Here is a 21792-nt window from a genome sequence, read left to right as displayed (position 1 = left end):
AAATGCCTCTTTCCATTTTGTGCTATCTCTGGTGGTTTTAGTCCAAGCTGGTGTTGACGTTGTGAGTACAATTTCCCAATAACTGGGTCTTCTCTGACGTTCACTCCATGAGACACAACCCACGCCCAGAACCTCTTTGAAATGGGCCCCTTGCTAGTCGGGGCCTGCAAGACTGTTGTGACCCAATGCCCTTAGGTTCCCGGAAGGCTGTTAAGTGAGAGGGTCCGAGAGGTGCATGCGTAAGGTCCACAGAAGGCCTTGGCTCATCCGAATGGGTCTTTCAGATGCCAATTGAACTTTTTCAGAGGCCTTTACTGCCCCAGCCTGCCTCACTGTCACTCTGAGACCACATTTTCCCAACAGTGCCACAGATTCTGTCTTTGCCCTGAGCTCTCTTCTTTGAGAAACTTCTGTTGGGACGGATGGGGGTGAAGCATAGCTTCATTCTGAGCCCAGCTGCTCCTGACTCCTTCACAGTTCCTGGAAGGTCTGTGTGAGCACAGAATCATTTCTTCTTTGGCTGCCCTCTCTCTAACCATTTCTTATTATGTGCAGCTGCAAGGTACCTCGGGACCCTCGTAACACTGCCTGGAAACCTCCTTAACTGACCCCACAAGTTGATGAGCCTTTTCTACGCCCTCCACACGGTAGCCGTGGTGCCAGACTTCCCACCACCCGGTAGCAAGAGGCTTTTCCTTTGACTTCCAGTCACAGTTCCTTGCTTTTGTTGGGGACTGGCTGACGGCCTCTTCAAGCCTGCCCGCCTCACACTGACGCGGTCCACAGGGCCCTTCCAGCTTCTCTCTGTGGCCTGTCCCCGAGCTCCGCCACAGGTCCTAGCAGCATCCCGCTTCAAAGTACTCAGTTGTGTTCCAGCTGACAGCACGAAAACCTCAACTGCTGTCTTGGTCTTACTGGGTGCAAGGGGTCAGGGCACAGGGCACAGGGGCACGGCTCAGCCTGGCTCCGAAATGCATGAGGTCTCCTCTGGGAAGACCAAACAGCTGGGATGGCTCAAATGATGGGGGTGGGATCACCTGGAGGCCTCCTCAGTCACATGTCTGCACCAGGTAAGAGACCACCTGAAGGCTGGTCTCAGCTGGGACTGCTGTCTAGAGCACTAGGTGTGCTGTCCTCAAGTGGCCTGGGCTCTTCTAGTGACACTGAGAGGGGTGCCCTGAGAGTCAGAGTTCCAGGAGAACCAAAGGAAGCCACGTGGCCTCTTATGAGCTCACCTTGGAAGTCACTACTCTCTCTGTATTCTACTGGTTAAAGCAGATACAGGCCCACCCAGATTCAAGGAGAGGAAACACGGGGCCTGTTTCTTGTTGGGAACGGTGTCAAAGATTTCAGAGCCATTTAAAAAGTCACCACAGCTCACCATCTAACCACAAACTATTTACAAATAGTAGAGGACACAAGTCTTTTTAAAGACATTGTAAAGATTAATTTCAATTGAGGTGTGCTTTATATTGTGTAAATTTCATAGTATACTACACCAATTTTATCCTTTTAAAGATGTGGAGCATTCCAGCATCCCAGAAGACTCCTTCGTGCCCACTGCCTTTACTCTGAAACTTTCTCATGCTTGTCTTTGGATGGATACATGCCTGTGAGTGGGATTGTTGGATTACGGGATGGGTGTATGTTTATCTTTATGAGAAACTGTCAAATAGTTTTCTGACACAATTATACCTGTTGACTTCCCCACCCCCAGCAACATACGAGAGCTCCGATTGCTCAAGATATTCACCAACACTAAGTATTTTTGGTTTTTTAAAATGTAACCATTCTGATGAGGGTGTGGTGACACCACCTTGTGTTTTTGATCAGCATTCCTGGATGTATCAGTTAGTGTTTGCTGCATACCAAACTGTCCCAACATTTGTTCTAGAACAACAATTATTTATTTAGCTCGTGACTCTGTGCATTTGCCGTTTGGGATTTATTCTTCCAGCCATTTCTAATGCTGGCCTCAGCTGGCCTCACTGTTTTGTCTATAGTTACCATTGGGCGTCTAGGTGGCTCTGTTTGTGGAGGAGGCTTGGTGTTAAGTGTGTGTATGGTTGTGTGTGTGTGTGAGCGACTCAGTCAGGAGTGTGACAATGGAAACTGAATGGCATGTTGAGATTACTTTTGCTACTTCTACAGGCACATCACAAGACCAGCCCAAGATTTATGGGCCTACCTCATGCTGGGAAAAACTGCAGAGTCTTAAGGCCATTTTGGCCACACTTAGCTCTCTGGCCACGAAATATTTACATCCCTCACCACAAAGCATTGCTCATGCTATCTCAGGAACCCCCAAAGCCTCCTCCAATTATGGCATTAGGCTTGCAATTCAGGATCTCATGATTTAAATCAGGTCCAGAGGTACCTGAGGCTTGCTGGGTTCATTTCTTATTCCCAAGGTTTGTGCACAAAGAGAACAAGTCATTTGTGCCTCCTTGCACACACACACACACACACACACACACACACACACAGCACACGCTGGTGATACTCCGGGAGGAAGACACAATGGATGCTCCCATCCAAACAGGGGTATGTACAAAGCACATACTCATCACTGGTTTAGGGAAATCCTGAAATCCTGCAGGGTGGTGTTCCTGGGTCCCCAGGTCCAGGGAGGTAAATAGGCTCTGCTCCTTGTAAGTGGCTCACAAACGCCGTGTTCTCCAGCACTCTTTGGGAGTGGCATCGCAGTCCACTGTTTTCAGGGTGCTGGCCTCTGCCCCATCAGGTGTCCTTCCTTTTCCATAAGGAATGGCTCATGTTTGCTGCTGACTGGCTTTCTCAGAATGATAATTGCCCGTAGAAAGTTGGGGTCCCCACAGGCAGGATTCTTTCTTTCTTTCTTTAAAATATAATTTATTGTCAAATCAGTTTCCATACAACACCCAGTGCTCAATGCCCATCACCCATTTTCCTTTCTCCCCCACCCCCCACCAACTCTCAGTCTGTTCTCAGTATTTAAGAGTCTTTTATGGTTTGTCTCCCTCCCTCTCTGTAACTCTTTTTTCTTCCCCCTTCCCCTCTCCCGTGGTCTTCTGTTAAGTTTCTCAGGATCCACATATGAGTGAAAACATACGATATCTGTCTTTCTCTGACTGACTTATTTCACTCAGCATAATACCCTCCAGTTCCGTCCATGTTACTGCAAATGGCCATATTTCATTCTTTCTCATTGCCACGTAGTATTCCATTGTATATATAAACCACATCTTCTTTATCCATTCGTCAGTTGATGGACATTTAGGCTCTTTCCATAATTTGGCTATTGTTGAAAGTGCTGCTATAAACATTGGGGTACAAGTACCCCTCTGCATCAGCACTCCTGTATCCCTTGGGTAAGTTCCTAGCAGTGCTATTGCTAGGTCATAGGGTAGATCTATTTTTAATTTTTTGAGGAACTGCCACATTGTTTTCCAGAGTGGCTGTACGGGTTTCACAGCCAGTCTTATTTCATTTTGAACTAGCTCAGTCCCTTTTAGTCCAAGCTGGCAGTGCTTTTGCCAACATAAATTTCCTGAGGTGTGTTCCATTGTATGAATATGCTACACTGTGTATATGCATCCTCCTGTTGACTGGCATTTGTAACGGTACTAACTTTTTTTGCTATTGTAGATAAAGTTGCTATGAACATTCTTGGACAAGGCATTTTGGGGATGTATGTTTTCATTTCTCTTGGACAATGCCCTGGGGTTCTTTTTCTGAGCCACCGGGTACATATCTGTGTTATGAATTGTAACCACTCATTACTCATATATTAAAGCTCCAACCCCCAATGTGACTATTTGGAGACAGGGCTAATAGGGAGGTAATGAGGGTGATGAGGACATAAGGGTGAGGCCCCACTCCAATAGGACTGGTGTCCTTTATAAGAAGAGGAAGAGATACTAGATCTCTCTTTCTGTTATTCGAGACCCTGAAAAAGCAGTCATCCACAAGCCAGGAAGAGACACCAGAAACTGAATTTGCTGGCCTCTTGATCATGGACCGCCAATCTCCAGAACTCTGTCAAAATAAATGTCTATTGTTTAGCCAACCAGCCTGTGGTATTTAATTATGGCAGCCAGAGTGGACTTGTGTAGTATGCTGAGCTTTGTAAGAAACGGCCATTTTCCCATAGTGGCTGTAATATTTTACTTCCTCAGCAACGTGTGATAATTCTGGTTTCTCCACATCCATGCCAACATTTGGATGTCAGTGTTTTTAATTTTAGCTGTTCTGTGTAAAGGTATCGCATTGGGATTTTAATATTTATTTCTCCAATGATTAAAACTGTAGAGGGACTTTTTAAAAATGTACTTATTGACTATTTGTAAAATTTCTCTCACGAAGTGTCTATTCAATCATTTGCCCATTTCTATTTATTTAATTAGTTTCTGAGTTTTAGGGGTCTTATATATTCAGTATACAATTCTTTTGATATGCAAATTTAAAATGTTTTATTTATCTTTGAGAGCCAGAGCACAAGTGTGGAGGGGCAGAGAGAGAGGGGGGACAGAGAATCCAAAGCAGGTTCAGCTCTAACCACAGTTAGAGCTATGAGATCCTGACCTAATAATGTTCAATGGACTGAGCCCCTCAGGTGCCCCTGATATGCAGATGTTTTGCAAACACTTTCTTCCAGTCTATGGTTTACTTATTCGTTCTCTTAATTGTGTCTTTTGATGAGCAAAGTTTAAAATTTTGATAGTCTGATACTGTGGTCGGCAAATGGATTTGTAAATAAAAGTTTTATTAAAACACAGCTGCACCCAAAATAAAGCGGGGGGAGGGTGCGCCTGGCTGGTTCAGCTGGAGGAGCATGCGACGCTTGGTCTGGGGGTTGTGAGTTCAGGCTCCTTGTTGGGCTTAGAGCTGCGCCCATTCATTAACATACTGCCCGTAGCTCTCTTAATACTGCTGCAAAGGCCGTGTCTAGCAGTCTGACTGACACTGCCTGCAGGGCTTAAAATATTTACTACCTGGCCCTTTACCAAAAAATGTTTCCTGACCCCTGGTCTAATTTCCCATTTTTTAATTTTATTGTTAATGCTTTTTACATCTAAGGAAACTTTGCTACCTCTAAGTTTAAAGTTTTAGCTTTTATATTTGGGTCTATGATCCATCCCAAATAAGCGTCTGTGTAGTGGCAGGTAGGCATCTAGGGTCATCGTTTCTAAACAAATAGCCAGTTCCTGCAGCACATCTTCCAAAAAGACTTTTCTCGTGAAAATTGCTTGGGCACTTTTATTCGAAATCAATGACTATAAAAGTGTCTATTTCTGGATTTTCTTTTCTGTCCCATTGATCTCTTTGCCTATCATTTTGCCAATACCACACTGCCTTGATTACTGTATCTTTATAATAATTCTTGAAGTCAGAAGGTGTATATCTTACAATACTGTTCTAAGATTGTTTTGCTATTCTAGGTCCTTTGCATTGCTCTTTAAATTTATAAATAAACATTAAAAATTTTTTTCAATAAAAATTTACTCCTAAGCATTTGAGTTGATGCTTGTTCTGCATTGCTCTCAGCCTATCCTTGGGGACGCTATCGACTTGAAATGCCTGGGGACACTCACCGCACCCCCCACCCTGTTTGTCCACAGACTCCACCCCCACCCCACCCCACCCCACCCCACCCCACCCCACTGTTTGCACAAACTGCCACAGACTCCCCCAGGTGCAGCCAATGTGGCTGGATCCGCCCTTGCTATTATGACTGCAAGATGCCCAGCTGCAACCACCTTCAGGGAATTTTGAAAATGTGTTACTCACAGTTCCTGGAGGGTAACCGTCCAGCGCCCCACGGTGAGGTTGTGGTGGGGGGGGCAGGAGGAAGAGGGGAGAATATGGGCCTGGGGTTCTGCCTTTATTGAGGTCAAGTCCGGTAGCCTAGGGTTTTAGAGGTCTGGTGAATTTTAAACATAAGAGCAGGAATTGAATTTCAGGAAAGGAAAAGCAAGAGGTCAAAAAGTCAGGTCAGCTGGTGCTTTCTAAAAGAGGGAACTTCATGGGCAGGGTGTTGTGGCTTTTCATCTGGTGTGTAGCTGGCGATGTATTTATTGGAGATGGATGTCTGTGAAGTGGAGACCTTGGCACTCAGAAGCTTAACGTTAGGCACTTACATGATGCTTGAAAAAGGTAATTGTCAGGAGCTCACACTACAGTGCTGTTATATGTGGGTTTTAAAAAAGTTCATTTTCAATGTTTTGTTCCTAGCAAATAAAAATACACATATTTCTCTATGCAGATCTTTATCCTCCTATCTTGCTAAATTTACTTATTTATTCTAGTAGTTTTGTGATTCCTTAGGCCATTCTATGTGAGCAATCTAATTATCTGTGAATACACACAATTTTCTCTTTCGTTCTAATAGCTATTCCTTTAATTTATTTATTGCTTTACTTGCCTTATTGTGCTGGTCAGGATTTCCTATAAAATGCTGAACTGAAGTAGTGACAGTGGATACATTTGCTTGTTTCTAATGAGGATTTTCAGTAAAACATCATTAAGTATGATTTTTGTGTTAGGGTTTCTAAAAGATGCCTTTTTAGAGATAAAGATGTTCTACTTTTGCTGAAGAGGTAGGGAAGCTGAGGGGCTCCATCTCTGCCGTTTTTCTGCCAGGTCCCATTTACTCATGTCCCATATTTTGCCTTTGAAAAGGCCAAAGAAGCTTTGTTCCCACTTGAAGGGGGAAGCAAAAAAGTTCATCTTTCTGAGTCTTGTCCTAGGCCCTGAACACCTGATAACATCTAAGAAGAGCCAGATCTCAAACATGTTCTGGGACATTAACTTTGAACAAACCTTGGCTGACACTGGCATCAATACCCCCTACCTTTGGTGATTCATGGCATAACACCTATCATTCACCTGACACTTGCCTTTGATGGGACCCTACCCCGTATTCCTGAAGGAACACCTACATACCCTAGACCCCTTTCCAATATAAACCCCTAGCCCCCGGCGACGATGAGACTCCTTCTTCTTTCTGAGTCTCCCAGACACTCCATCTCCTCTTCTCTGTCACTCACACTGTTCAGTAAAGTCTGTTTTCACTCTTTCACTTTCCGGCTCACATTTGATTTCTGTCCTGCAGGAAGCCTAAGTCCCTCTGCTGGACTCCCTCCTCTGGGTCCTTGGATCTAGCCTGTCTGCGTCGCTGATGTTTAAAAACATCATGATTGGGTATTGAGTTTTGTCAAATCCTTTAAAAATTTTTTAAAGGATTGAATGATCATATGTTTCCTCTCCTTTATTCTGTTGAGATTGTAAATTGCATTGATTTGCAAGTGTTATAGTCCAATTTGGCACTACTAGGGTAAACTCCAGTCCACCTTAATAATGTATCAGCCCCTCCACTTATCATTGGGTTTGATTTTCTAAGATTTTGTTAAGGATTTTTGTGTATAATTTTATGAGAGATATCAGTCTGTAATTTTCTTTTATTTGTCAGGTGCTTGTATCAGAGTTAAGTTTCCCTCATAAAACAAATGGAAAGTGTCCATCCCCTGTTTTCTTAAAATTTTGTTAAATGTTGGTGTTATATCTTTTTACACATTTAATAGAATTCAGCAATGAAACAATTTGCGTTTGACATTTTCTTTGTGGGAAGGTTTTTAACAAATTCACTTATTATATATATTTTTCATTTTCTTTTGTGTCAGTTTTGATAAAGGTAATGCCTTTAAAGGAATTTGTCCATTTCATACAAATTATCAAATGTGTTTGCATAAAGTTGGTCATGGTCTTCTAATTTATCTTTTTAAAAATGTTTTCTTTATTTTTTTAAGTAATCTCTATGCCCAACATGGGGCTCAAATTCATGACCCCAAGATCAAGAGTTGCATATTCCTCCAACTGAGCCAGCCAGGCGCCCCCCATTTTTTTTTTTTTTTGAAGATTTTATTTAAGTAATCTCTGCACCCAATGTGGGCCTCCAACTCACAACCTGAGATCAAGAGTTGCCTACTCTACTGACTGAGCCAGCCAGGGCCCCCCCCTATTTATCTTTCTAATATTGGTGTGATCTGGGAAGAGGTCCCCCTTTTTATTTCTAATATTGATAGTTTTTTTTCTTTTTTTCTCTTGATAATTCTTGCTAAAAATTGATCAATTCTATTAATTTTTTTTAAAGAACCAACTTCTGTCTTTGTTAATTTTTTCTGTTATTTCCTAGTTCACGGACTTGTTTATTTAACTTAAAATTTATTTAGTTAATATATTTTCTGTCTTTGACTTAGTTTGTTTTTAATTTGCTTTTCTTTTCTTTTTTTAATTTTAGTTTCTTAAATTGGAATTTTATTTTTTTATTTTTTATTTAAAAAAATTTTTTCTAATGCTTATTTTTGAGAGAGAGTGCAAGCAGGGGAGGGGCAGAGAGAAAGGGAAACACAGAATCCAAAGCAGGCTCCAGGCTCTGAGCTGTCAGCACAGAGCCCGACGTGGGGCTTGAACTCACGAACCATGAGATCATTACCTGAGCTGAAATCGGACATCCAACTGACTGAGCCACCCAGGTGCCCCTTAAATTGGAAATTTGGATCACTGCTTTTAAATTTTCTTCCATTCTAGTGTAAGCACTGAAAGCATCAATTTCTTTCTAAGCTCTGCTTTATTTGCATCCCCCAAATATTAATGTACATGTTAGTCCATTTGGATAGTAATAACAAGGATACCATAAACTGTGTGGCTTACAAACAATAAACATTTGTTTCTCACAGTTTTAGAGGCTGGGAAATCCCAGATCATGCAAATTCAGTGTCTGGTGAGGGTTTCCTGGGCCACAGAAGGCGGTTTTCCCCCATGTGTCCTTGCATGGTGGAAGGGGCAAGGAGCTCTCTGGGGTAGTCTTTTATAAAGGCACTGATCCCATTTTTGGAGGCTCTGCTCCAATGATCTAATCTCCTTCCCCAGGCCCCACTTCTGAACACCATCCCCATGGGGATTAGTTAATGTAAGAATTTGGGGGACACAGACTTTCAAACCACAGCAGTACATTTTCATTATCACTCAATGAAAAAAAAATTTTTTTAATGTTTATTTATTTATTTATTTTTTTTTTTTAAATTTTTTTTTTCAACGTTTATTTATTTTTGGGACAGAGAGAGACAGAGCATGAACGGGGGAGGGGCAGAGAGAGAGGGAGACACAGAATCGGAAACAGGCTCCAGGCTCCGAGCCATCCGCCCAGAGCCCGACGCGGGGCTCGAACTCACAGACTGCGAGATCGTGACCTGGCTGAAGTCGGACGCTTAACCGACTGCGCCACCCAGGCGCCCCATAATGTTTATTTTTGAGAGAGAGCGCGAGCAGGGGAGAGGCAGAGAGAGGGAGACACAGAATCCGAAGCAGGCTCCAGGCTCCTAGCTGTCAGCAGATAGCTGGATGTAGGGCTCGAACTCACGAGATCATGATCGTTAAAGTCGGGCACTTAACTGACTGAGCCACCCAACGTGCTCCATTAAAAAAATTTTTTTTTTTAAATCATTACCACTCAATTTTTTAAAACTCTCTGGTTTCTTCCTTTGACCCATGGATTATTTAGATATATGCTGCTTAATTTCCAAATATTTGGAACTTTGCTAGATTTCTAATTGTATTTCATTACGGTCAGAGAATATACGCTAAGATTTCAATCTTTCCAATTTATTGCAACTTATTTTATGGGTCAGCAAGTATATTGTCTATCTTGGTTAACATTCCATGTGATCTTAATAAGGTATATTCTGTAGTTGTTTGGTGTATTAATTATGGTGGTTAATGAAGTCATTGGTGTGATTGTGTTTAGATCTACATCCTGTGTGTGTTTGTCCAGTTGTCAGTTACTGAAAGACAGATGACATTTGATGTTACTTGGTACTATTGTACATGGAATTTTTAGATTGCAATTTCTGTTGATTGCTACTATATTGGTCCTTCATCTCCAGCCTAGGATATTCACTTATTAGTTATAATGCGTTATTTATAGATTATTTTGGATTATCTGCATACACAGTCATGCCATCTGTGAATTGAGTTTTACTTTTTCCTTTGAGTCTTTACACATCGTCTTCCTTTTGCCTTCTTGCATTGGGGTAAGATCACCCTTCCACTGTTGAATAGAAATGATAGAGGACATCCTTCTTTTCTTCCTGAATCCAGGAGAAAAGCACGCACTATTTTGCTATGTTATCTGTTTTTAATAGATGACTAAGATTAAGATATTCCTTTTTATTTCTAGTTTTGTGAATTTAGTGGGTGTCAAGTTTTATGAAATGTTTTTTTCTGCACCTATGTTTTTCATCCTATAACCTGAAATGTGGAAATAATTTTGATTTTTAAATTTTAAACAAGCTTTCATTCCTAGAGTAAACCACACTTGGTCATGATATGTAATTTTATCTTTCACTGGATTGATTTATAGCAGAGTTATGCTGGCCTCATTGAACCAGTTAGGAAGTATTGCACTTTATTTTCTGGAAGAAAATGTTTAACACTGATATCATATTCTGCTGATATGTTTGGAAGCATTTACTAGTGAAGCCATCTGGGCTTCTTTGTGAGAAGGTTTTAAGTGATAAAATCAATTCCTTTAACAAATATGGAACTATGCAGATTTTCTAATGTCTTTTTGAAATGTTTATTTATTTATTTTGGGGAAGAGAAAGACACACACACACACACACACACACACACACACACACACCATGAATGGGGGAGGGGGAGAGAGAGAGAGAGAGAGAGAGAGAGAGAGAGAGAGAGAGAGAAAGAAAGAATCCCAAGCAGGCTCCACATTCAGCACGTAGCCTTACACAGGGCTCAGTCCCACCACCACGAGATCATTACCCCAGCAGAAATCAAGAGTCAGTTGCCAACCGACTAAGCCACCCAGGCGCCCCATTTCGAAATATTCTTGTTCAGTTTTGGTAAGTTGTTTTTCAAGGAATTTTCCCACTTTATGATTTGCTAAAATTTTTGACATATAGCTTCATCATCTGTTCATTATCTTTTAAAAATTCACAGAATCCAGGGGAGCCTGGGTGGCTCAGTCAGTTAAGCTGTTAAGCGTCTGATACCGGCTCAGGTAATGATCTCAGTTCCCGAGTTTGAACCCACATCAAGCTCTCTGCTGTCGGTGTGGAGCCTGCTTCAGATTCTCTCTCTTCTCTCTTTCCCCCTCCCCTGCTCATGCTCTCTCTCAAATAAATAAACATTAACAAAAAATCTATAGAATATGTACTTAATTCCCTTTTCATTCCTCATAGTTTGTTTTCCTGCTTTTTTTTTTTATCGTGGTCAAATGCACACAAAATTTACCACCTTCACCATTTATAAATGCACACTTCAGTGGTATTAAATATATTTCCCTCGCGTGCAACTATTGTCAACATCCATCTCCCTAACTCTTTTCATCTTGTAAACACGCAAACCCCATACCCATCAACTTCACCTCTTTACTCTCCTCTCCTCCCCCGGGCAACCACTACTCCATTGTCTGCGTGATTTTGACTACCTTTTCCTACCACCTCCCCCCGACCCCCCACCCCTACTACAGTGCTGCTACCTGCCCACCTTGAGACCACCACACAGTAAGGGCACTAACGTTTCCCTATTTCCCTTCTAATATCAAACTTCTTGGTGAAATGAAAACTTAAATCAATGTCTGATTTGTCAAGTGAAAAGAATGTCAAATGGTTCTCACTTCACAGCATAGATGGGAAAGCTAACTGAATTATTACAGAAAAGCAGAAAAAAGGAGGGCCTACTCCAGAAATCTGCCATTTCTGTCACCCACAATGGGTTTCTGTTCCCCACTCCAGGACCGGCCGCAGCGCCAGCTGCTCCACTGCCTAACGCGGCTCGGGCCCCGGCCCCCGCTGCCCCACCCCCTAACCCTGGTCCGGCCCTGGCCCAGGCTGCCCCACCCCTAATCCCGGTCCACCCGCAGTCCCCGCTGCCCCACCCCCTACCCCGGGTCCGGCTCCGGCCCCCGCTGCCCCACCCCCTAACCCGGGTCCATCCGCAGCCCCCGCCGCCCCACGCCCTAACCCGGGTACGGTCCCGGTTCCCGCTGCCCCACCCCCTAATCCGGGTCCACCCGCAGCCCCCGCTACCCACCCCTTAAACCCGGGTCCGGCCCTGGCTCAGGCTGCCCCACCCCCTAACCCGGGTACGGTCCCGGCCCCCCCAGCACCCCCTAACCCGGGTCCATCCGCAGCCCCCGCTGCCCCACCTCCTAACCAAAGTCCGGCAGCGGCCCCTGCTGCCTCGCTCCCAACACTGGGTGAGGCCTCCACTGTCCCCTCTCCACTAACTCGGGTCCGGCCGCCATCGCTCCACATCCCCAACTCGCGTACGGTTCGGGTCTCCGCCACCCACCGCCTCAACCAGGCTGGGGACCCACAACCGGCTGCAACCCCACCGCTGACCCCGCCCCTACAGGAGGCTCAGCGGGCACAGAAGGGGGCTCCGTGTTCCCCGTGCGCGCCACTGCGGGAGACGGGACTCGTGAAGTGCGCCTGCGCGACGCGCTTGGCCCAGAACTGGTCCTTCTCCTAGACCGGCCTGAGCGACTGCGCCTGCGTGCGGCCGAAGACGGTGGCTCCATTACCCGGACATAGGGACGAATGCGGACTGCGCAGGCGTAGGGAGCGGGGCCTAGGGAGGGGTTCTGTCCGCTGCCGGCCTGCGCGTACTGCGCTTGCGCGGGCCGAGGGCGGTGGCTCGGGCTCCTGGTAAGCGCTGTCTGCCCCTCCGCACCGGCGGTGTGGACGCAGAACTCAGCGGAGAAAGGCGGCTGAGGTAGGTTTCTCGTGGGCAGCTCAGGCGGCTGGACTGAACTGAGGTAGGACGTGCCAAGTGAGGGTCCTTGCCGGGCGTGTGCGTCAGTAGGCCGACTGAGGCCTCTATCCCCTTGAAGACCCCCGAACCTCCCTCTTAGGTGCTAGGAGCTCTGGCCGCTGACTGCAAGCTCCGCGACTGCAGGGCCACGCCCCTTACCGGCCACGCCCACCACCCTGGTTCCTCCCCCCCCCCCCACCACGCCCAACAACGCGGTGCCGTTTTCCCCAGCCACGCCTTCTCGGAGAGGTGCCCACCTCACTTTCGTCTGCGCGAGCCCTCATCCTCTGTGAGCCCCCTCCCTTTCCTACTTACCCCTGGTAGTACTCCTGCATCTAAGCCCTGTGTTTCACTTCATATCCCCCTCATTCTTTCTCCTCCCATCCCCTATTGCCTTTGGCCACTAGTCCCTGATCCTGGGTCGTCTACCCGGTGCCGCCGCACCCCCCCCCCCCCCCCCCCGCGCGCTGGTCAGCCCACCTGGCCCTGCCCCATCAACCGGATCCAGCCTCACCCTCCCCAGCCCCTTCCAGCAAACCATCCCTGTCCAGGCTCCATCCCGCCCTGGCCCCAGTTCCAGTGTTTTCCAGTGAAAATACAATGTATATATATTAGTGTTTGCTGTTAACCCTAAAACAAAAACAACAAAACCCTGCTAGGTATTTTGCCAGCAAAAATGGGTTTATTTAAGAATGGCAGATAATTACAATCCAGGATAAGCAGTCTATGGCTGAGAGTTGAAAGTGTAGTGGCTTCTGATTGGTTGGGTTGTGATAGTCTCTCATTGGTTGTACTGTTGCTGGGGGGAGGAGGAAATCCTTTCTGCTGCTAGAAGAGTGTAGTAGTATCCCCTGCGGGATCTGCTCTTTCTGGTGGGTCTGCAGGTAGCACTCATTGCTGGCCTCCTCTGACTCCATTCTAAACGACTCTGTTCTGTTAATTTTCACATTGTAATTATAGATCCCACAAAAATAAGTATTAAGTCATGAATAAGTGAAGCATGCATTTTAAACAAAGCACTGTTATGTAAGAAAAAACACATTCATGTTGGAGTATAGTATGGATTATACGGTCACGGGGAAAAATGAGAACTGAGAATGAGAAGGGAAAGCCTCTGGAAGATGTAGACTTTTTGGTTCCTGTTAGTGGAAACACTTGAAAGCCCCAGGTGCTGTTGACCTTGAAAATAAAACAACCAGTTATTTTTACCAGAAAAGTGGGTTTATTTGGAAATGACAGAGGAATTACAATTTCAGACCTGCAAACTATGGGGAAACTACTGGCAAATGGACTAGTGTAGGAGAGGAAGGTTACTTTATATAGAGAAAAAAGGTGGGGCACCTGGGTGGCTCATTCTGTTGAGCATTTCACCCTTGATTTGGGCTCAGGTCATGATCACAAGGTTGTGACATCAAGCCCCAGGACCCCATCATGGGGCTCAGGGCTGAGCGTAGAGCCTGCTTAAGATTCTCTTTATCTCCCTCTCTCCCTGCACCTCCCCTCCTCGTCTGCTCACCTTCTCTATTAAAAAAAGAAAGACAAGAGAAAAAGGAGGAAGTTGGGAGGAGCTGCTTTGAAGGAAAGGCCATTGGAGGAAAGTGAGTGTGGGTGGTCACCCTTCCTGATTGGCTGGGCTAAGGCTGTTTGGCTGTTTCTCATTGGCTGGGCTGCTGCCTGGGTAGGAGACCCTGCTGTGGTAGGAAAGTGAACTTTTTCCTGTCTGGTCTATAAGGAGTGGTAGGGTGTGAGAGCTCCCCCTGCTGGTCTCCGGACTACATTTCAAATGAGGTTTCCTTGATTTTCACAGTAAGGAATTTTAATTGGAGTGAAGGCTATCAGGGTTCCAAGAAAAGATTTGGCATTAATTTGTTGTTTTAAATCAATTCAGTAATCTAACAGAAACTAACAGTATTCATTAAATAAATAAGATCACCACCTTTGTAGACTAGTGAAGAAAACACACAGAAGTTCATAAATTTCAAATGCTTTCTATTGTTTTCATGAAGAATTTCATTTATAAATTTGATTTCTGTTTCATTCTTTAAAAACCCGTTTTACTTCCTTTTGGCATAGGATCTTTATCATGGACCGTAGAAGTGAAGCAAACTTAATTATTATGCAGGGTAACAAAGTATTTTCTCATTCTCTCTCTTTTCAAAAGTAGAAATGGAGGGGAAAATGAAACATTAAAAGCGGCAGCTATGCGGCAGATCCTAAGAGAACCATGGCAACATCAGATGACTGCCCCAGAAGTGAATTGCAGGTAATTTCAGGTCTGGTATGTAAGAACCTGTATTTAAAAACTATGAACATTGCAGAGAGCAGAGCTTAGCCACCAACCATGGGATGCTTAAATAGAGGAAATTACAGATGGCATTCTGAATTGGGCATCATAAACACCTCCCAGGAAACCTACCTTTGGTACCTGTGCTGGTGAAGCAAGCACATTGTTTTAGTTGTTTAATAAGGTCCTAGGCATAATGTCTTACAAGCAGGTTAGACACATTAGAAGTGATTTATATAGTCATACTTTTTTTCTGCCTGTAACACATCTAGTTTCATTCAGCTTATTAGTAAAAAAAAGATTACCCTACATTTCAAGGAATGTTGATTATATCAAATTAAAAACCAAATGAATACTCAAATAATCTTTTTTAAAAAATCAAACATTTTTATATCTGTGATGTCCAATTTTAACATTTCTTTTTTTTCTAGCCTTCTAATAGTTGTTCTAATTTCATTTGGGTTTTCATATATAGATTTGATTCATAGTTGTGTCATTAATCTTTCTTAATCATAAAACTTTTTAATTCCATGGATGTCCTATTCTTTTGAGAAATTTTTAAAATGTTGGAACTTATTGCAAACATTATTTGTACATGCCACACAAAAGTGAAAACTTGTTAACATTTTGTCATATTTGCTTTAGAATGTAAACATATATACATATATGTATATATTTTGAAGGAAACCATAGATAAATTTTGTGCCCCAGCCCCATTCTTCTTCCTCTGTTTCCACAGGCAAATACTACTGTGAATTATAAACTGATCTTTGTGCTTCTGCACAATTTTTTTACGTTTTTATACCTAGTATAGACATCTTTGACCAACATATGATACTCTTTGTGTGTGCTTTTTAGATTTTACTTAAGTGGCTTCATATTCTGTGTCATCTGCTGCTTGCTTTTTCCACTGTTACTGTAAAAAAATTTTTTTTAACATTTATTTTTGAGAGAGAGAGAGAGTGCGCGTGTGTGCATGCTAGCGGGGGAGGGACAGAGAGAGAGGGAGACACAGAATCTGAAGCAGGCTCCAGGCTCTGAGCTGTCAGCACATGAACCGAGAGATCGTGACCTGAGCTGAAGTCAGATGCTTGACCAGCTGAGCCACCCAGGCGCCCCTCCACTAATGTTACTTTTGGGGGATTTGCCCTTGATGTATGCAGGTCAGTTGCAGTCTTACTGTTATACAGTAGATGTACACCACATTTTAATTATTTCCCTTTTGTGGACACTTGATGTTTCCAGTTTTTGTCTATTTCCAGCAGTGCTGCAGTAAATATCCTACACATCTCCTTGTGCATACGTGCTCTCTGGTGTATACTTAGTAATGGCATTGCAGGGTGGAAGGGATTGCATATTTTCAGTTTTACTAGATAGTGATCAGTTGTTCTCCAGTTTACGGGTCTGCCAGGAACCCATATAGTGCTTGGTAACACTTGAGAGCATCAGACTTTGAAAGTTTGCTCAGTCTGATGAGTTAGAAATGATATCTTGTTATTTAGTTCTTAATTACTTGGGCATCTGTCATGGAAGTATTTCTGTACTGTTTGTGTTCATCCAGTTAATAGCGCTCTTCATTACAGAAGAGAAGCCTGCTATTCAAAATTTGTGTTTTATCTTTCCTTCCCCTGATCACCTTTAAGGGGTTTTATCACTTTCATCTTTTCAATGAACCAGTTTTGTCTTTGTTGAATTTCTCTGTGTTCATCTGTTTTCTATCTCATTGGTTTTCTCTTTTCTCTTTATTTCTTTTATACTTTGGGTTTCATTTTCTATTTTTATAGCATCTTGTGATGGAAGTTTGGATCACTGATTTAAACCTTCCTTTTCTTTAAGGGGTGCCTGGCTGGCTCAGTCGGTTAAGAGTCCTACTTGGGCTCAGGTCAGATCTCACAGTCTGTGAGTTTGAGCCCTGCGTCTGGCTCTGTGCTGACAGCTCAGAGCCTGGAGCCTGCTTTGGAATCTGTGATTCCCTCTCTCTCTGTCCCCACCCGCTCATGCTCTGTCTCTGTCTCTCAAAAAATAAATAAACACACACACAAAAAAAACCTTCCTTCTCTAATATATGTTTTTAAAGGTGTAACTTTACCTCTGACCATCAGTTTGCTGTACCTCACACACTTATATACATCATATTTTCATTGCTGATCAGTTAAAATACTTTCTAATATGTTATAGTGGAAATTAGAAAATTTCTGGGCTATTCAGACATGTGTTGTCTATTTTCAGACATTTAGGAATTTTTGCTTATCTTTTTGTTATTTAATTTTGGCTTGATTATGTTGTTCAGAAAAGATACTATTTAAAGTTTCAGTGTTTGGAAGTTTATTCAGGCCTGCTTTGTGACCTAGTCAGATGGGCTGTTTTGGCGAATGTTCCACATGCATGTGCAAAGAGCATGTTTGCTGTGGTTGTTGGTTTTCTATAAATGTCATTAAGGTCAAATGGGTTATTAGCGTTGTTTAAGTCTTTTGTGTCCTTTCTGACTTTTTGCCCGTTTGTTGTGTCATTACTGAGAGAGATGAGCTTCAAAAATGTCCTTTTTGATTGTGGATTTGAACTTTTTTTTTTAAATTTCCTTTTGAATCTATCACTTTTTGCTTCATGTATTTTGAATCTGTTACTTGGTGCATGGATTTAAGGTAGATTTTACTTTCTAGATTGATGGATTTTCATGAAGTCTTTCTTTTTACCTATTAATATTTCTTACCCTGTGTCTATTTTGTCTTATGTTAATACAGCTGAACCAGCTTGCGTGGTACACATACACCAATATTTTGAATCTATTTTAAATCTAAGTCCGTATATTTAAAATGTTTCTCTTGTAAAGAGCCTATAGGTATGTCATTTTTCCCCCTTGTCGGGTAACTTCTGCTCCTAAATTGGAGTATTTAGTCTGTTAACTTTTAACATAATGACTGGTGTGGTTAAGTCTAACATCTTGCTGTTTTTCTGTTTCTTCTTTGCATATTCTTTGTACCTTTCTCCATTCTTGCCTCCTTTTTGATTAATAAAATATTGTTTGCAATTCCACATTATCTCCTCTATTGGCTTTTCATGTGTATCTTTTACTGATATGTTAGTGGTTACCCAAGAAATTGTGATATGCATCTTTAACCTATCTCAGTCTTTTTTTTTTTTTCGACCACTTCATGATGTAAGATTCCTCCAAATTACTTGCCTTTACCAGCCCCCATTTTTGTGCTATTTGTGCTATTATTGTAACATACTTTACTTCTTTATATGTCATAAGCCCCGTAATGAATTATTATTGTTTCCTTATACTGTTTAAGTCTTTCTTATAAAGGATAAGAAATAGTCTTGTCTCCCTACGTATTTACTTTTCTGGTGTCTTTATATCTAAAACTCTGGAAAATATTAAAGACTGTGATAATGCCGGTTGCTGGTGAGTATTCAAGCAGAGAGCACTCGCTGCATTGCCGTGAAGTGTCAAGTGCTGCACCTTTGATGGAAAGAATCTGGCAAATGTGTGAATGAAAACCATGCATATTTTTCAGCCCTGATAATCTATCCCATAGAAGTAAAATATCATGACATAAGGATAAATGTGTAGAGATGTTTGTGGCCACATTGTTTACGGTGGTAGAAAGTTGGACACCAAGAGAAAGTCCATCAATCAAGGGTGACTGAAGAATCAGGAAGAATTCCTTTTGTAGAGTATTATATAGTAATTGGAAATTATAAATTAGAGTTCTAAGAATTGGGGAGTTTTTTTTGCAAGTTATAATGTGAGTAAAAAAACCCCAAAATTAATAAAAGGGTTTGTGACATCCTTCACAAACAACTATGTCAGAAGAAAAACCGCATGTGTGTGGGTGTATGTGTGCATGGATGTGTGTGTGACACGGGCATGGAGAAAGTGTGGGAGGATGTGCCAGGTGACTGGTAAAGGTTAGGGAGGGCAGTGAGAAGCTGATGGTGTAGGTGGAGCAGGGGCAGGGGAAGGGGAGCAAGCTAAAAAGGAAATTATACTGTGTAAAATGAATCAGATTACTGTAGTAAGAAAATGTGCAAAGGATACAGATAGGCAACTAACAAAAAAGATGACCAAAAAGTACTTGAAAAACATGTTTGACCTCACTAAAAATTAAAGGCAGATGGAACTGGAGCACCTGGGTGGCTCAGTCAGTTCAACGTCTGACTCTTGATTTCGGCTCAGGTCATGATCCCAGGGTCATGGGATTGATCTCCAGCTTGGGCCCTGCACTGAGCATGGAGCCTACTTAAGATTCTCTTTCCCTCCCTTTGCCCCTCTCCCCTGCTTTCTGTCAAAAAATAAAATTAAAATAAAATAAGATAAAATAATAAATTGTAAAATTATAAAAAAAATAAAGGCAAATGGAACTAACAAAGACAGTGTCTCCACATCAAACTGGCAGAGTTGAGTGATGATGCATGTCCACTGTTGATAAGGGTGTGGGAAAACCATTCACTGTTTTCTTTTATGATTATTCAGAGACTAGAGAGCGAGAATGAGCAGGGGAGGGGGAGCGAGGGGCAGGGTGGAGAGAGAGCAAATCCCAAGCAGGCTCCATGCTATTGGTGCAGAGCCCAACACGGGGCTTGAACCCATGACTGTGAGATCATGACCTGAGCCGCTATCAAGAGTTGGATGCTTAGCTGACTGAGCCACCCTGGTGCCCCTCTTTTAGTTTTATGTAGGTCTGAGGAGCTACCTTTCTGGAGGGTATTTGGTGGTGATATCAGAAGTTATAAAAGTGGGGCACCTGGGTGGGCATCTGACTCTTGGTTTTGGCTCAGGTCATGATCTCACGGTCCGTGAGTTCGAGCCCCACATCGGGCTCTGTGCTGACAGCTCAGAGCCTGCAGCCTGCTTCGGATTCTGTGTCTCCTCTCTCTGCCCCTCCCATGCTTATGCTCTGTCTATCTCTGTCAATAATAAGTAAGTGTTAAAAAAAATTTTTAAAAAAAGTTTGTCTTACATAATTTATAATGTAAAAACTGAAAACAGTTTAAGAATACATAATGAGATCAGATAAATAAATTAAGATTATTCATAGAATGGAATACTATCAGATATTAGAAATGTATTTAGAAGTAATTTAATGAGGAAAATACAATTAAAAAAATTTTTTTAATGTTTATTTATTTTTGAGACAGAGACAGAGCATGAGCAGGGGAGGGGCAGAGAGAGAGACACACACAGAATCCGAAGCAGGTTCCAGGCTCTGAGCTGTCAGCACAGAGCCTGACGCGGAGCTCAAACTCATGAACCGTGAGATCATGACCTGAGCCTAAGTTGGACGCTCAACTGACTGTGCCACCCAGGCGCCCCAAATACTCACAATTTAATGAGTGGGAAACTTGTCACAAGGCAGAATTATATGATCTCCATAAATACCCTATATGCACATATTATATGTACACTTAAAAAAAAAAGCTGGAAAGAATATAAATGTTAGTATGTTAATCATTATCCCTGACCAGTGAGCAAGATTACAGATGGTCGTAATTTTCCTCTGGGTACACTTGTGCTTTCACACATTTTCCAAAGAATGTGAATTACATTTATGTTTAGGAAAATTTGTTTAAAATGTATATATGGGGACAGGGTTGCTTCATTGAACTGGAACGTGTGGTTGGAGGTTCTCCCACCCCCAATGGGTGTCTTCCTGGCAAGTCTGTTCTGATGGAAAGTGGAGACTGGGCAGGTGCACTCTAGGGCTCCCCTTCTGGGTCCTGAGCAGCGTGTGACAGCAGCAGTGCAGTCTGAGTGAGGCTGCGAGGGTTGTGCCGGTCCCTAGCACCTTCCTGAGGCCTGCCCAGTTCTGCAGTTCTGCCCTCGGGTCTGACAAGGTCCCCAGAGCGTGATGCCCAGGAACAGGTCTTCTTTCTCTTAGGGCTGGTCACTACTTTGAGGATGATGTTCATGGTCAGTCACCAGGTAGATGCTAAAAGTGCCTCTTATTTCTTTCTTTGATGTTCTCTTTTGGATGTATTAATAATTTTGTACTAGAGACATAAAGGTAGAGCGAAGGTGAGCTCCCTTGATCCTGCTACTGAAGATGACTCAACTTGTAGGATTAAATCTGGTCACACGAATCTTCATTTGAACCCAAATGAAATAACCAAAAGGCTACAAGTTATTAGGATGGACAGAAAGAGAAGCACCATCGTCATCTCCTGTTCTTTCCTTTGCTTTGAGCAGGAGGGAGAGGGTCTCATGGAATGTGGTGGCCAGGAGCATCTCCAGGAGAGTGCGCACCCGGAAGAGTTTGTGGCCATTGCAGACTATTCTGCCACTGACCAGACGCAGGTAACCCGATGCACTTGCTCACGTGCAGTGGCCATGGGCCTCGGTCCATGTTTTTTTTTTTTTTTTTTTTTGATTCAGTATGCTAAATGACAGAAGTAGATGTAATATTTGAAGAAGTCATACCAAAGTTAAGTAAAGAGGTATTCAGACGTTTAGAGCCCAGTGAGACCTGTGAGTGACCCTTCTCTTCCTACCCTAACAAGTTCCAGTCCCAAGCCTTAGGTGAAAGATACCTGGTAAGGAATCGGGGGAAGCACCTGCTCCAATTTCTGTTTGGAAACCTTGGTTTAGAACCTATTCTAGTTAATGAAAAATAAGGCTATAAGATAAAGATACTGACTTGAATGTAGCTTTTCCTACTTTGTAACCCAGTAAATGAATCACCTACCACATA

The 21792-nt window shown here is 43.0% G+C and overlaps 1 protein-coding gene across 3 annotated transcripts in view; it reads left to right on the top strand.

Annotated features, from left to right (window-relative positions):
- PRMT2 (protein arginine methyltransferase 2) overlaps positions 1–21792 on the top strand; it is a 62879-nt gene that overhangs the window by 13263 nt on the left and 27824 nt on the right. For 2 of the 3 annotated variants that reach the window (XM_047846897.1, XM_047846895.1), the window contains exons 1-3: positions 12620–12777; positions 14981–15079; positions 21291–21398. In XM_047846897.1, the coding sequence (XP_047702853.1) occupies positions 15041–15079; positions 21291–21398 (147 nt within the window). In that variant the 5' untranslated portion in view covers positions 12620–12777; positions 14981–15040. Of the gene's footprint in view, positions 1–12619; positions 12778–14980; positions 15080–21290; positions 21399–21792 lie in introns of those variants that run through there. The other variant, XM_047846896.1, reaches the window with a different exon arrangement.

The sequence above is a fragment of the Prionailurus viverrinus genome, unplaced genomic scaffold (assembly GCF_022837055.1).
Source record: "Prionailurus viverrinus isolate Anna unplaced genomic scaffold, UM_Priviv_1.0 scaffold_42, whole genome shotgun sequence".
Lineage (NCBI taxonomy): Eukaryota > Metazoa > Chordata > Mammalia > Carnivora > Felidae > Prionailurus > Prionailurus viverrinus.
Note: the sequence above shows the minus strand (reverse complement) of the source record. Positions and strands in the feature narration are given on the sequence as shown.